At 39.8% G+C, this 14,380-nt stretch overlaps 1 protein-coding gene across 2 annotated transcripts in view; it reads left to right on the top strand.

Moving 5' to 3' along the window:
* Positions 1-1,081: 1,081 nt before the first annotated feature.
* LOC122086514 (protein SHOOT GRAVITROPISM 6) overlaps positions 1,082-14,380 on the top strand; it is a 46,770-nt gene continuing 33,471 nt past the window's right edge. Inside the window, exons 1-4 of one of the 2 annotated variants that reach the window (XM_042655379.1) lie at positions 1,082-2,352; positions 4,006-4,163; positions 4,340-4,420; positions 4,522-4,622. In XM_042655379.1, the coding sequence (XP_042511313.1) occupies positions 2,280-2,352; positions 4,006-4,163; positions 4,340-4,420; positions 4,522-4,622 (413 nt within the window). In that variant the 5' untranslated portion in view covers positions 1,082-2,279. The remainder of the gene's footprint in view (positions 2,353-4,005; positions 4,164-4,339; positions 4,421-4,521; positions 4,623-14,380) is intronic. The other variant, XM_042655378.1, reaches the window with a different exon arrangement.

Genomic DNA, 14,380 nt, shown 5'->3' with positions numbered 1-14,380 from the left:
AAGGGAAACAATTAAAATAAAAGCAATAAATTGATGGTTGTATGGCTAGGAGGGGCAAAGCCAACACATACACTAGCCATGAACCTTGGGGGAAAGGGATAGCAATAATGTAACGACTGAAAATAAAAATCCTAAATTAAGAAAGAAAGGGTAGTCAGAAGAGGGAATGAGAGGGGGGAGAGAAGACTACTGAAGGAGCCTACTTACTTGAATCAATGCTTGAACTTGAAAAAAAAATTGCTCCACGGCTCGTGATCTTGTCACCTAGATCTAAGCCTAGAACTATAACTTAAAAAATTACAACTCAATTGCATAAATCATAAACATAAAAAGGCTGAATAAGAATAAAAGAGTGCTTGCATTAATTGACATAAAAAACTATTACAAAAGTGATTAAAGCAAAAATAGAGAAGAACTAAAACTAAAGAGTGAGAGAGGGAGAGAGAGAGCAACTAAAAAAAAACTAGAAGAAGAATGAATTGTCTCTTCTCCTCTTACATGAGTTGTATTTATAGGGAATGGGGAGGTAGGGTGACAATTTTCTCTTTCCTAAAAGAGAGAAACCCACAATTGATAGTAAGATCTTTTGAATCTAAAAGTGCTAAGATGGAGGAGAGAGAAGAGAGAAATAAACTTGGAGAAATTTCCTATAATTTTTTTGCTTATTTTCTTTCCTTTTTTTTCTAATTTATTTCTCTTCTTTTTCTCCCTCCAAGGGACGATTTTCTTCTTGCTTTGTGTGATTTGGACAATATTTTGGTGATGATGTGGAGGAGAGAGAAGATTTGGACAATCTTTCTTTCTCCCTTTTTTTTTCTTCTCTTCTTGCGCAGGAACCCTTCCACGATTTTCCTTGCTTCTAATTTGATGTGGAAATCCCCTCCATGCCCTTAGTGCTTTAAGTGAGTGAAAAGCAGAAAATCTTCAACAAAATTCTCTAAAAAAAACAACCATGAGATTCGAGCTTGAGACCTCTTGGTGAGCAAGGGAATTTTGCACACCATAGCTCACCAACTACACTAGGTAGTTGTTGTTACCAAAAACGAATCTTCAATCAGTTAAGGATGTGATCCATCGATCCTTGTTGGCATTTGGAGTATTCCTTGTGCCCATGAGACAATTGCAAACGGGCTGGTTCTGCATCTCGGTTCAGTTCTGATCCATTATTCTTTTTCTAGCCTGAAAAGAATTATCACTTGTATGAGTAACCAAACGAATGCGTACTTTTAATTGGACACGTCCATCTTGCTCAGAATTTTGTCCTCCTCGCAACCATGAAAAGAAATAGGACCTCTTTACGTGTAAAATTGGAGATATAGCGCCCGATAGTCCTTAAGGCCTTGAAAATATAAACTTGCAAAAAGAGAGTAAAACCCAAGGTAGCTCCATTCTAAATATGTAAAATGCATGTTTTACTACCCTAGATTTCACACATAAATATGTTCATCATTGCTCTCCCTCCACACACAGTATCTATTTCGATATTAGAAAATCCAAAGAGGGGGTGGGGGGAGGGAGTACCATATGAATATTCTAGCCGCAAGGACCTCCGAGCACAGGGCTTTCTCATCCCTATTAATGTATACTTTCCACACAATTCGCTAGAGGTGGCAAATGTAGACGACGACTCTTAGGAATGTGATTCCAAATACCATTAACCATTTGATATTAGCTTGGTTCTTAGCTCTGGTGGTTTGCTCTTTGAGTTCAGAAATTAATGAGCCACAGCTTCATGAGTAACTGCATCCAATGGAAGCAACCATTGATAATTAACACCCTCTGATGAATGTAGTCCTAATAAACAGGATTATTTTTCTCTTGCAATGTTCTTCTAACACCATCATTATACCTTTCAAGGCATTAATTCCAAATCAGATGTTACTTTTTATTTGCTTGAGTCCTATTTTAGGTGTTTGTTCTCTAATATTGTCAGTGGTTTTTCTCCAAGGGCTAATTCTCCCAAGCTAAATTGCCAGAATTACTTTATTTAGCTGTACAGGTGCTCCTTTTCGCTACTATGTGAAACTTGTTATTTCAGACATAGTCAATTAATCTGTGCCTTGCTTTATTGTGATTTGGGCTTCAATTGGTAAACAATGCTGTCTATCTTTTTTCAATTTAGAGTGAGTCACTTCGCAATATTTGTATGTACTGATGTTGTTCATGCTAATAGAATGAATTTAATTCACAGATAATTTTATAATATGATACAATTTGAACATATTGAACTCAGATCATGTCAATTACTTTCCTACTGCTTGTGCTTGTAGGGGACAAATATGCTTTCACGCCTTTTGCATGTGCGCCACCATACAGCAAAACAAGCTGTTATTACAGCTATTGATTTGTTAGGTATTTACAAGATTCTGAGAGCATACTGAATGACATTCAGTAAACTGCTGGAGGTTTTTTGCTTTTGCCTTCGATATAAAATCTTTTTTTATTTTGGGTGAATAATAAATTCATTACTAAAGAGGAGAGAAAAAGGGGACGGGGGGAGAATGTACAAGACCCCAAGGGGGGAGAGAAAATGAGCACTATCAACAGGGGATAAAACCCTTAAGGGTAGGGAGGATGAAAAGTAGAAGAGGGCAAACCCTAGGAAGCAACAATAAGCCTGTTCCTTGCGAAATCCCTAAAATGACGATGAGTGAGTAAGGCAAGTTTGGAAGAGACATCGAAGTAGATAAAATCCAAATCTTATCGAAGGATCTAGATCTAGAAGTCCATCTATGAAAGTTACACCCCAAACAGATGGGATTGATGGTGGCAGCTGTGGCACTGAAGGCGAGCAAGCTTTCCAATAGTGTCACAAATGGTGTTGTGTGCAAATGTCATATCAATCCAGATCCATCTCCTCCTGGCAGGCCAGCAACTCTTGGTACTTAACCAATACGCCGCGCCGGCTCTTCGACCAAGGAGGCATTAATGGAGTATATCTATCCCCTTCCTTCAACCACTTCTAGATGGTGGAAGAGAAACGGCGCTAAAAAAAGAGATGACTGGTGTCTTCAGAACTGTTCCAGCAAAGGCAGCAGGCAGGGGGGACAGGGATGTGGCAGTTTATATACAAACTCTGATATGCAAATTTCCATAAATATATTTTGAAGGCATTGAGGGGACACCCTTTTTCATTTTTATTTAACTTTGATCAAGTGTTTAACATGTTGGAGGAGGACTTGCTTAAAACTTGCAAATGAATGTCAAAATAACTGAAGCAAAGGTTTGCAGGACATCTAACCAAGGTCCTTATATTAGCAACAGGTAAAAAGATTCAAGAATTAGCTCTGTAAGCTCAAAAGTTGACAATGGTTGCTGGAACTAAGTTTTGTCTTCAGAATTCAGACCTACAAGCTGCTTGTCCAAATCCGATAATAGTCGTAGGCAATCCTAGGCATTGGAGGAGGGAAAATCAAGGTGACACCAACTACAACAGGCGCCTAGGCAACGCCTTGACAGCTATGCACCCAATGCTCCCTTCCAGATACTGGGGGGGTTTATAGATTAAGACTCTGATTTAATACATTTTGCATTTATCTAATAAACACTGAATCCACTGAAGAGTTAAACTGTAAAAAAATAATAATGAAATTGTAAAAGAGAAACGAGAAGCAGTATCATTGTTTTTTCTCTTGGAATTTCTTGCAGGTAATTCTTATTGATCTTGGAGGCTTAAAAAGATCCTTTTGACTCTGAGGAAGACTTTAGCCCCACACTAGCCAAGAAAGATTAAATTTTCTCTCCTACCCCCGTTTGTCACAATTTTAACTCTAATGGTATCCAAACTAAACATTCCACAAATCACTCAAATCCAGTCCTCAATTAGAAACATCACACTCAAAACCAATGGACCAAGCGTTTTTCCCTCCCATCTTCTCTCCCTTCGTCCTCATTTTCTGGATTCTAGTCTTCCATTTTGTGTACAATTCTAATAAATTCCAATTCTAATGAATTCATTTCTTGTCTGTAATAACCAATATATATATATATATATGTATATATCAGGTCAAGCTGTCAGTAATGCTGCTGAAAGTGGTGTGTCCTTCCCATTAAAAAGAAGAGATCAACTGCTTGATTATGTACTGACTTTGATGGGTCGAGATGATGATGATGATGATGGTGATGGATATGCCAATTCAAATTTTGAATTTCTCCGTACTCAGGTTCTTTTTAGTATACTATTTTCATAGTAATAGGTTTCACTGCGACGCTAATAGTCTTTCACAAAAAATAAGAAAATCTCTCTTTTTCTTTCTTTCAAATGATTTGTATAGGATTATCTGCAAATTCAGAATTCTTCGAGACTTTAATTTTGTCCCGTTTGTGCATGACTGTGCAGAGCTTTGCTTTAAGTGCTTGCACTACTTTGGTTTCTGTGGAGCCAAAGCTGACAATAGAAACAAGAAATCATGTGATGAAGGTATAATCTGAGTAGTAATTATCGGGTGTGATTAACTGGTAAATTTGTTCCTTAAGTTTTTATTGTTGAATTTTGCCAATATTTTCTCAACCTCTTGACAGGCAACATTAGGTTTCTTTGGGCTGCCAAATAATCCTTCAGACATCATTGACCCCCTTATAAACAACCTCATAACTCTATTATGTGCAATTCTTCTGACAAGGTATTATTTATTAGTATTAAATCTTACTATGTAACTTTACTTAAATTTTCAAGGTTTCCTGTCTTATTTGTTAGGAAGAGACCACTGTTCCCGTAGCTCATATGGTTTTAATTTCTTAGGGCTATAAAGTTTAAACATGCTGATTTTGATTTTCCTTTGAACCTTTAAGAAGGATCTACTGCTCTGGTGGATGACATTGGTATCTTGGAATTTTTGCTCAAAGACAAGCAGTTTGGGACTGAAAAAGTGAGAACAAATTAAAAGTGAATTAAAATAATATGTGATGACTTTGGCAAAACTCAGTTAAAAATAATTAGAGGGTATAGGTCAACCACTGTACACATTAACTATAATCCCACCACCATGTCATCATGACCGTCCATGCGAAGCCATATACAAAACTTTGATCAGAACAAATAGGCAGAAAGAACTACCACTTTACTTCAAAAGGATTAGTGTGGATTGAAACGTTTGGGAATTCTTGGAAGCACATGAGCCAGGGAAAAGTATAGGCTCCTTTCTTTCTTTGTCTTTTTTCTTTCTTTTTTTGGTTGGTTTGATGGTTAGAGAGGCAATCAAGCTGTACTGAAGCTGACACCTGTGGATGAGATGATAATGCAGTGCATCAAGGAATCCAGGGAACTGCATTAGGTAATTGGATCTGTGTTTTCAAATTTTAATCAGGGCCAGGGGCCTTGCATAATGGACACATATGATGGTGATGGAAATTTTATTTTGGGTGGCCCTTAAATGAGAAAGAAAATTAGAGAAATCTCTCATTAATTTTGCTGGAGGAATTTTTTACACATGTCAAACGGACCTCCATCCCCTCGCCTGCAAAATAGAAAGAAATGAGAAACTTGGGGGTCTTAGTCCCTTAAAACAAGCCCACTAAGGGAATCCATTCTGGAAAAATTTAGGCATGGGATGACTTGAGTGAGATAAAGTGCACGACAGTTGGGAGGGGGGGTTTTCCTGGTCAAATCCCAATTTTATCTCTTTGAACATAACTCTGTTCCCTATTACATAATTTCAGGAAAAGCATACCATGGACATTAGTCCCTCATAAGATTTGGACTCGGGAGTAATCTGCTTAACTACAAAGATGTGATATACACTTGTCTAACAGATGTACTTTGTCTGATGTGGAAGAAAAATCTGCATACCACCTTTCTGTTCTATGTAGGGTTACTTTGGATGCTTTTGGGTAGCCTTGGTGTGGCAAGAAGAGGTGGAAGAGGTCAATATTACGTGGCAGTGGGTTCCTTTTAAAGATAGAGGTAAAAATTTGTTGAGGGTGTGGTTTTTGAGGTTTTCTGGGCATTATGAAAGAGGGAACCCAAGCAAACTTAGGGAACACTTTCGAATTTAGGACGTGTGCTCCATCTTTGACTGGGTGTATTTTATTTGGTAGTTTCATGAAACACCCTGTATGAAAGACTAACAAGTGTTTGTATGTGACTGTCCAGTGTCCACCATATCCCCTGCCCCTCCCCCCAAGTTTTGTCCGTTATTGTCCAGCTTTGAGGTGGTTTCTCCCAACTGGTTGTGTTTTAGCCTTTTAGGCTTCGATCTTTATCATATGCCAATTTCTATTTCCTTGCCATTAGAGTCATATGCCAATCTCTATTTCCTTGCCATAGCAGTGTCATCAAAAGACTCTCTGTAGAAGTCTCAGTACTAGCAATGCTAGCTAACTCATTAGCATTGTTGTCAAAGTGTTGCCTTGGTGTCGAGGCAGCTTGTTTAGGGTCTAGGCTCATGTCGCCTTAGTGCAAAGTGCAAACTGCTGGTATGGCACTTATTTATGCCAAATATCACTTAAGTTAAAAGCAAGTACTTAAGATTTTGTTTGGAGTCGTCAGTTTATAGGTTGAAGACAACCTCTTTTTGGGGATTGTTTTCTTTAAACCCTTATTTGTGATTTCCATAACTACCCCTCCATTTATTCTTTTGGGATGAATAAAAAATTCAATACCAAAAGAAAGAAGAAAAGGGGGGATGAGATAATACAATGTGCTGATGCCTAACAATGCCCAGCCATTACAAGGGTGAAAACACCAGCTAACTTCAACACACAAAAAGGAAAAAAGCAAGGTCTAAACAAGGCAACCAGGCACAAACTCAAAAAAGTCCCAAGAAGCTAAAGGCCCACCAAGACATTACAAGATGTCATGACAAAGGGTGTGACTACAGATTTCCATGTTAAGAGGCAAAATCTTGTCATTGCTGGGCGAGGAATAGTCCTGTAGGGCCACTTCTTTGGATAAGGAGGGGAGCTAATGTCGTGCCGATGGTAAATACGGTAGGGGTGAAATAGAAACTTATCTGGGGGGATGAGGATACCAGGGCACAAATAGGGGCCAAGCATGGATGAGAAGAAATAGGATACCCCTCCCTTTATTCTTAATACTATTTTGTCCTTTAAATTGGGTTATTGCCTGGTTTGTCCTCTCTCTATAAATACTATTGCCTCTCTTGTCCTTTCCCTTTTAACCACCCAAGAGTCCTTCAAAATTCTGGTTATTTATAAAATTTCCATTTCATTTTAATACTAGGGCTATTGTTGAATCAGGTGGGCCTCTAGTGATCCAAATTGAGTTTACAAACCCTAAGATCCACATCAGTTGTTGGAATGTGTTGTCAGGCGTATCCAGGTTGTCAATTTATAGCATAAGAGTAGTATCACAAGTTCCTTTAGTCCGAAGATTGTAGTCAATTTATAAGATTAGAACACAATGTGACTTGTAGCAAGTGTCTCTTATTCCTAGTTGGGATTGAGGGTTGTTCCACTTGAGGGGGATTGTTTGTGCTTTGTTGTTCTTATATTAATGTATTTTGTATTTTTTTTGGGTGAATAAATAATTCAATAAACCAAATGAGAAGAAAATACAAACAACCGCAAGAAAGAGGGGGGGGGGAGGAGATAGCAAAGAAATCCTCAAGGGGAAACAAAATTCTTGATCACAGAGCATGGGATCTCTCAGGAAGTAACAATGTGACAATTTCTCGGGGAGGGGGAACAAGTGGAGGAAACTTTTGAAATCTTCGCCTTGACATCAAAGAAAATGGAGTTCCAAATCTTTTCTAGCGGCTGAGAGTTGGATGTCCATGATTTCTCTCCATCTAGATTTGATCGATAGTTGCACAAAAGGCAAGCTAATGCAGTTGGACGTGGGTTGATTTGGGATAATTTAGTATGTGATTTGTCTCCTTAATTATTAGTGTAGGGTGTGTCAAATTAGTAGGATATTGAATTTTTATTTTCAGTTGCCAATTAGGTTAGTTTCCATTTTAGTTAACTTCCAATTTTATGTTTTGGTTCTCTTTATATAGCCATGTATTGGAAGAGAATTCAGATTTTGGAGAAATAAAACTTGGTGAAGAATTTTTCTTGGGTGTGACCCATGGCTGCCGAATTCCCCTTCCTCCTCCCCCTCTGAAGTTCTCTCCTCTCTTCCCTTCCATTCTTCTACTTCTTTATTTCGTCTTCCTCCTCTTTATTATTGTTCTGATTTTTTTTTTTCTGTCCATACCTTTTCTGGGCGATACCTACCAGAACCAAAAGGGAGCTTCACTGGAGTTTATTCTCCCATCGAGTGACCCTAAGATTTGGGTTGAAGGTAGCCTGTGTCTAGGTGACACAAACCCAAGAACATCTCCTCCAACGCTTGTGTTGCTGTGAAGAAATCCAAACCAGACCTAAGAGTTATGCCATCGCCAAGCCCAGTTGCAGGTTTTGAAGCACCCCTGATCTTGGTCTGCCGAGGTTTGCTGGTGCTGGAGACTGGAGTGGAAGCAGATTTGCTACTGCGACTTCTTGTGAAGATTCAGGTTGAGCTTGTGGCTGAGAATCGATACCCAACAAGTGTCTTGTTCTCCATTGTGACCTAGGGTAGAAGATGATACTTTTCCTATTTACACTTAAACCCTATTCTCTGGTATTCTCAAAATAACCCTCAATTCTGATTTTTTTTATTTCAGTTTAGCCCGTCTACTATTTTTATTTCCAGAACTGATCCTTCTCTTTGGATTTATTTCCTGTTAAGTCCTTAGTCACTTATTTCACTCTAAAAAGCTCCTAAATTGTACCAAAAATTACAATATTGCCACTAGTTTGCCTAGATTGAAGTATTTGTCATTCTTGTGGGCCCTAAGCGATCTGATTTCAGTCTTTGGAACCCGGATCCGTATCACAAGCTTTCCCACATAGTCACAAATGATCTTCCCTTGAAATGTCATCCATCTAGATCCACTCCCTTTGAAGAGGAAGGATTCTTCGATTATCCAGTCAGCATTTGGAGAGAACATACATACTTCCATATAGAAGAGGATATAGTGCAAGCAAAGAGAAGATGGTCAATGTCTTCAGGCTCAGAATCACAAAGGTAGCATAAAGGGGAGACTTGAATCCTTCTTCGGATGAGGAAGGCTTGCGTGGGAAGGCATTTGTTGAAGACTCTCCAAGCTGTGAAACTTTGCCAAGGGATATGGTGCTTGAACCAGATGAGATTGTGCCCGGGGGAGGGGGCCCATGAGACCTGATAAAGTCCCAAGCAGACTTTGCACTGAAAAGGCCATTTGGCGCATGCTTCCAAAGAATAGTATCAAGCTTCCTTAATGTTGAACTAGAATCACAAGTGATCCTAATCCCAGGAAGGATTTGAAATTCTGGCTGAATAGAGAAGATGTCCTCCAATAGGCTTGGTTCTAGCTCTTAAAAAATCTCTCACAACAAACAAATAAAAGGAAAATAAGAAAACAAAAAGAGAATTCGATGGAGGGTTGAGAAGGGGGAAGAAGAAGGTTAGGTTTTGGGCATCTCACCCCTTAAGTTTGGGCATCTCACCCCTTAAGTTTAGGCATCTCACCCAACCGCATCCCACAACACAATAGCATAAACCATCTTTTTTTTGTTTAACTAAAAAATCTCCCTTCTCATTATAACTGATGAGCTTTAAATAACCCTACATTGCTTGGACATAAAGACATAATAAAAAAGGAAACTAATGGACTGAAATAAGACATTCTAATATGTGTCTAACTTGCTAACCAAGTAAAAATAAATTAGAAACTAACAATTAAATACAAAAGGAAACTAATCTAAGTTATAAAATAGAAACTCCTTTGACTAACAAAAGAGGAAACTAATTTGATTATATTGGTCACGAAGTAAATAGAAACTAACTAAACTAAATAGAAAACTAAAATATGAAATATGGAACCACTTTACTGCCCATGTGTTCACGTGAACAGTTATTTCTAACTCTTGTTTTTGTCTTCTTCTTTAAGCTTTGATCTGCATCAACTCGCCCCCTCTTAAAAAAAAAATTCGTTTTCGAATTTTGTAGAGTGTGAGGGTGATTATAGCATGGTGCACGTCCCTTTTCAAGCCGTAGAAAAATTTAGGTAGCTTCTTGATCATACAGATGTAGCCGTATAGACACGGTTGATGTTCTTTAAGGTATTTCAAGGGGATGACAAACTCCACATGCTCAACTTCAATGTATACGGATGTGTCAATGGGGTCGTTAATGCAGGAGTAGATTACAAGAAACTACCCCAGCAATTTATAACCCCAAACAATACAAGTAGGACCAGAAAACAAAGAAATAAGACCATCAAATAAACCCCCAATGATACAATACCCATAAAGGAGCTAAACCAGCCCAAAACACAACTCGATAGGAGGGAGAAAGACCTGCTATAGAGCTGGAGAGAGAGAGGTGCGGCCAGGTCTGTAGGAGTCTGATTGAGCTGCACTCTTGGGCATAGGTAGTCCCTAGGGAGGGTACAAAAACCCCCAAAGTTGAGAGGATTCTGACGGCTGGTTGTGAAGTTACAAGCTTTCTTGATTTTCTGACATAGGAGAAATAATCGCAAGCATCAAGAGAAAGAATCAAATCTGGTTTGTAACTTGGACAGATCTGAACTTCTGAATACTCACAACAGTCGTATACTTCAACAGCAGTAACTTTAGGATAAAATAGAAAGTTTTAAACAAGAAGAAACAAAGGGAAAAGTGGGGGAGGAGCGGCTGTCTCGGCTTGAGCTTCTCACCCACAGCTATCCCGGCTGTTCTAAGCAATTGACTGCAATTATTCTTTATTCAAATATGAAATTATGAGTACATAGGCTCCTCTATTTATAGAGCGCAGAATAGCAATCAAACTACTTCTAGGAGCTAGTTTCCCAATAGGACTAGACACTCCTGCTTCAACTAGAAGCTAGTTTCCCAATAGGACTAGACACTCTTACTACAACTAGGAATTGAAAATTGGACTAGGAATAATAAACCTATGTGGAAAACAAATAGAGTCCTAAGACAATTTGGACTCGACATACCACTTACTCAACTCGATGGACCTAGTGGCCCCTAATTAATTAAAAACAACTATTAATTATTCCCCTAGCCGATGGGCCCAACTGTCCCTTATTTGTACTTAGCCACTCAGGTGGACCAAGTAGGGGTTCGGTTGGCTTCTTGGCTGGACCCTAGCCACTCAGGTGGACTAAGGCTGGACCCTTCTTCCTCTCATATTTCCTTCCATAATGTAGATTTACATCAGCTCTCCCTTTCTTAGAATCATTCAACTCCGATGAATGGGTAAGGGACATGTAGTGCTCATAGAGGTCTGTGTCAAGGTGTTGAAAGTCATCGGCATGGATCCAAGTACAATCCTCTCGTGATCGACCTTTCCATTTGATAAGGAAGGAGTAGTACCCTTTGCCCCGACGAACTGTGGTGAACTTGTTGTCGAGAACATCTTTGATGACATCATCTTTAGGGTTTGCAAATTGAGGAAGCTTAAGGGTGTGTTCAGTGTCACCGTCATCAGAATGGTGTCCCAAATATATCGTCAGATCAGCTACATTGAAGACATTGTTGATCTTCAGAGTAGGAGGTGGCTCTAGCATGTAAGCATTAGCGCCAATGCACTTCAAGACCTTGTAAGGACCCATGTTCTGAGGATGGAGCTTGTGCACTGTACCAGGAGGAAACCTCTCAGGTGGAATTCGAACCATTACCCAATCACTAAGCTGAAATTCCACGTAGCGACGATGTCGATTGGCAGTTGCTTGGTATCCGTCATTGCTAACAGCGATGTGACGAAGAGCATCAGCATGTACCTCCGTGATGTGTCTAAGGAACTCATCGGCTTCCACACTAATACGGGCCTGAGGTGGCAAAGGTCAATCGGTCGTTGAGGCTGCAGTCCAAGGACAATCTCAAATGGTGTACGACCTGTGGTGTGGTTGATGAAACTATTATAGGCGAATTCAGCAATATCCAGTATAGATGGCCAAGTCTTTTCATAGTCTCGGACTAGACATCGGAGTAAGTTGCCAAGACTTCTGTTCACCACTTCGGTCTGTCCGTCTATCTGAGGATGGAATGCAGTGGAGAGCTTGAGTTTAGTATTTGTTTTCAGCCATAGAGTCTTCCAGAAGTAGCTCATGAACTTGACATCCCTATCTGAAATAATTGTCTGTGGTAGACTATGTATGCGCACTATCTCTTTGAAAAAGAGTTTGGCCAAGTGACTTGCATCAAGAGCCTTCTTGCACGGGATAAAGTGTGCCATCTTGGAGAAACGATCTACTACCACAAATATGGAATCATACCTTTCCCGTGTAGGTGGTAAGCCTAGGACAAAGTCCATGCTTATGGCTTGCCAAGGTGTATGTGGAACGGGCAGCGGTGTGTACAATCCTGTATTCTTCTTTTCTCCTTTTGCAAGTTGACAAGTGCGGCATCTCTGTATCATATGTTGCACATCCTTTAAGAGTTGAGGTCAAAAGTATAAGTCTTTCATCATGGAGTATGTTTTGTCCTTGCCAAAGTGTCCACCCATTCCTCCTCCATGTAGCTCTCGAATCAAGTGATGTCTCAAAGAGGTGTTTGGGATGCAGAGGCGAGTGCCTTTGAAAAGATACCCATCATGTATAGCAAATTTGTCATCCCGTCCTCCTTGTAGGTTGTTGAATACTTCTGAAAAATCAGCATCACTAATGTACTCCTCTTTGATGTGTTCCACTCCTGCACTTTGTACTGTGAAGGTGTTCATCATCATCACCTTTCGACCAAGTGCATCAGCCACTTGATTCTCCTTCCCAGCTTTGTACTTGAGAGCGAATACGTATCCTTGCAAGTATGAGATCCATTTAGCGTGCCAATCACTAATGGTTTTTTGTGAGTGCAAGTATTTGAGTGCTTCATGATCCGAATAGAGCACAAACTCTTTGCCAATTAATTAATGCCTCCAATGCTTGAGGATTTGAACAATAGCATAGAGTTCTAAATCATAGGTAGAATACCTTCTTTTTGCATCATTCAACTTTTCACTGTAGAAGGCAATCGGATGGCCCTCTTGCATAAGCACTCCTCCTATCCCAACATGGGATGCATCAGTAGCCACTTCAAACATAAGATCAAAATTGGATAGTCTAAGCACTGGTGCTTCTGTCATCTTTTATTTGATCAAGTTGAAAGCTTTAGTGGCTGCCGGAGTCCACTGAAATGGGACTTTTCCCCCTTTTGTGCATTCTGTAATTGGGGCTACAACGGCGTTGAAATTCCAGATGAATCGTCAGTAAAATAAAGCAAGACCGTGAAAGCTACGAACCTCAGTCAAGGTCTTTGGAATAGGCTAATCAACGACACTTTTTACCTTCTCCGGATCAGCTTCTATGCCTTGTGAAGACACAATAAAACTAAGGAAGATGACCTTGGGCAGCATAAAGGAACATTTCTTCAAGTTGATGTATAACTTCTCTGCCCGTAGTACTCTCATGACACGTCTCAGATGCTCCCAAGTATTCATTTTGTGCTTTGCCGTATATTAGTATGTCATCAAAGTACACTACGAGAAATTTACCGATGAAGGGTCGTAGTACATATGTCATCACCCTCATGAAAGTGTTAGGTGCATTGGTGAGGCCAAAAGTCATAACCTTCCACTCATACAGGCCTTCTTTTGTTTTGAAGGCTGTTTTTTATTCATCCCCTGGACGGATTCGAATTTGATGGTAGCCACTCCGTAGATCAATCTTTGAAAAGATGGATGCTCCTGTCAACATGTCAAGCATATTATCCAAACGAGGAATAGGAAATATGTACTTTACCGTAATTTTGTTAATGGCCCGGCTGTCAATGTTCATACGCCATGATCCGTCTTTCTTTGGTGTCAATAGGGTTGGTACTGCACATGGACTCATGCTCTCAACCAAGAACCCTTTCTTTAATAAATCATCCACTTGTCTCTTGAGCTCGGCATGCTCTGTAGGACTGAGACGGTAAGTGGGCAGATTAGGGAGTATTGACCTAGGCACAAGGTCAATGGCATGCTGAATATCCCTCATCGGTGGTAGTTTATCAGGCAATTCCTCTAGCACCAAATCCGAAAAATCAATAAGTAATTGTTTGATTTGTGGGGGATGTTTGACCACTATCACTGGTTCAGTAGCCTTGGTAACAAGAGCTATGATTAGGCCGGTTTCTTCACCAAGGGTCAGGAATTCTTTATGGGGCAGCACGCATAGCTTGTTGTCCACAGTGTTCTTGCTGAAATTTTCTTTGCATGGTTGCTTCTTTTGCTCAATGGTTGTTTTGGAAGAGGTCTTAGCAACATTCTTTAAGACATGTTGTCTCCTTAGTTGGGCAGCCCTGAACTTGTCTTTTACTTGAGGTATGTTGAGTGGGTTTAGAATGAATGGTTTGCCTTTGTGATCGAAGATGCATTAGTTCTTAGTACCTC

The sequence above is a fragment of the Macadamia integrifolia genome, chromosome 8 (genome assembly GCF_013358625.1).
Source record: "Macadamia integrifolia cultivar HAES 741 chromosome 8, SCU_Mint_v3, whole genome shotgun sequence".
Taxonomy (NCBI): Eukaryota; Viridiplantae; Streptophyta; class Magnoliopsida; order Proteales; family Proteaceae; genus Macadamia; species Macadamia integrifolia.
The sequence above is the reverse complement of the archived record's forward strand: the minus strand, read 5'-3'. Positions and strand labels throughout refer to the sequence as shown.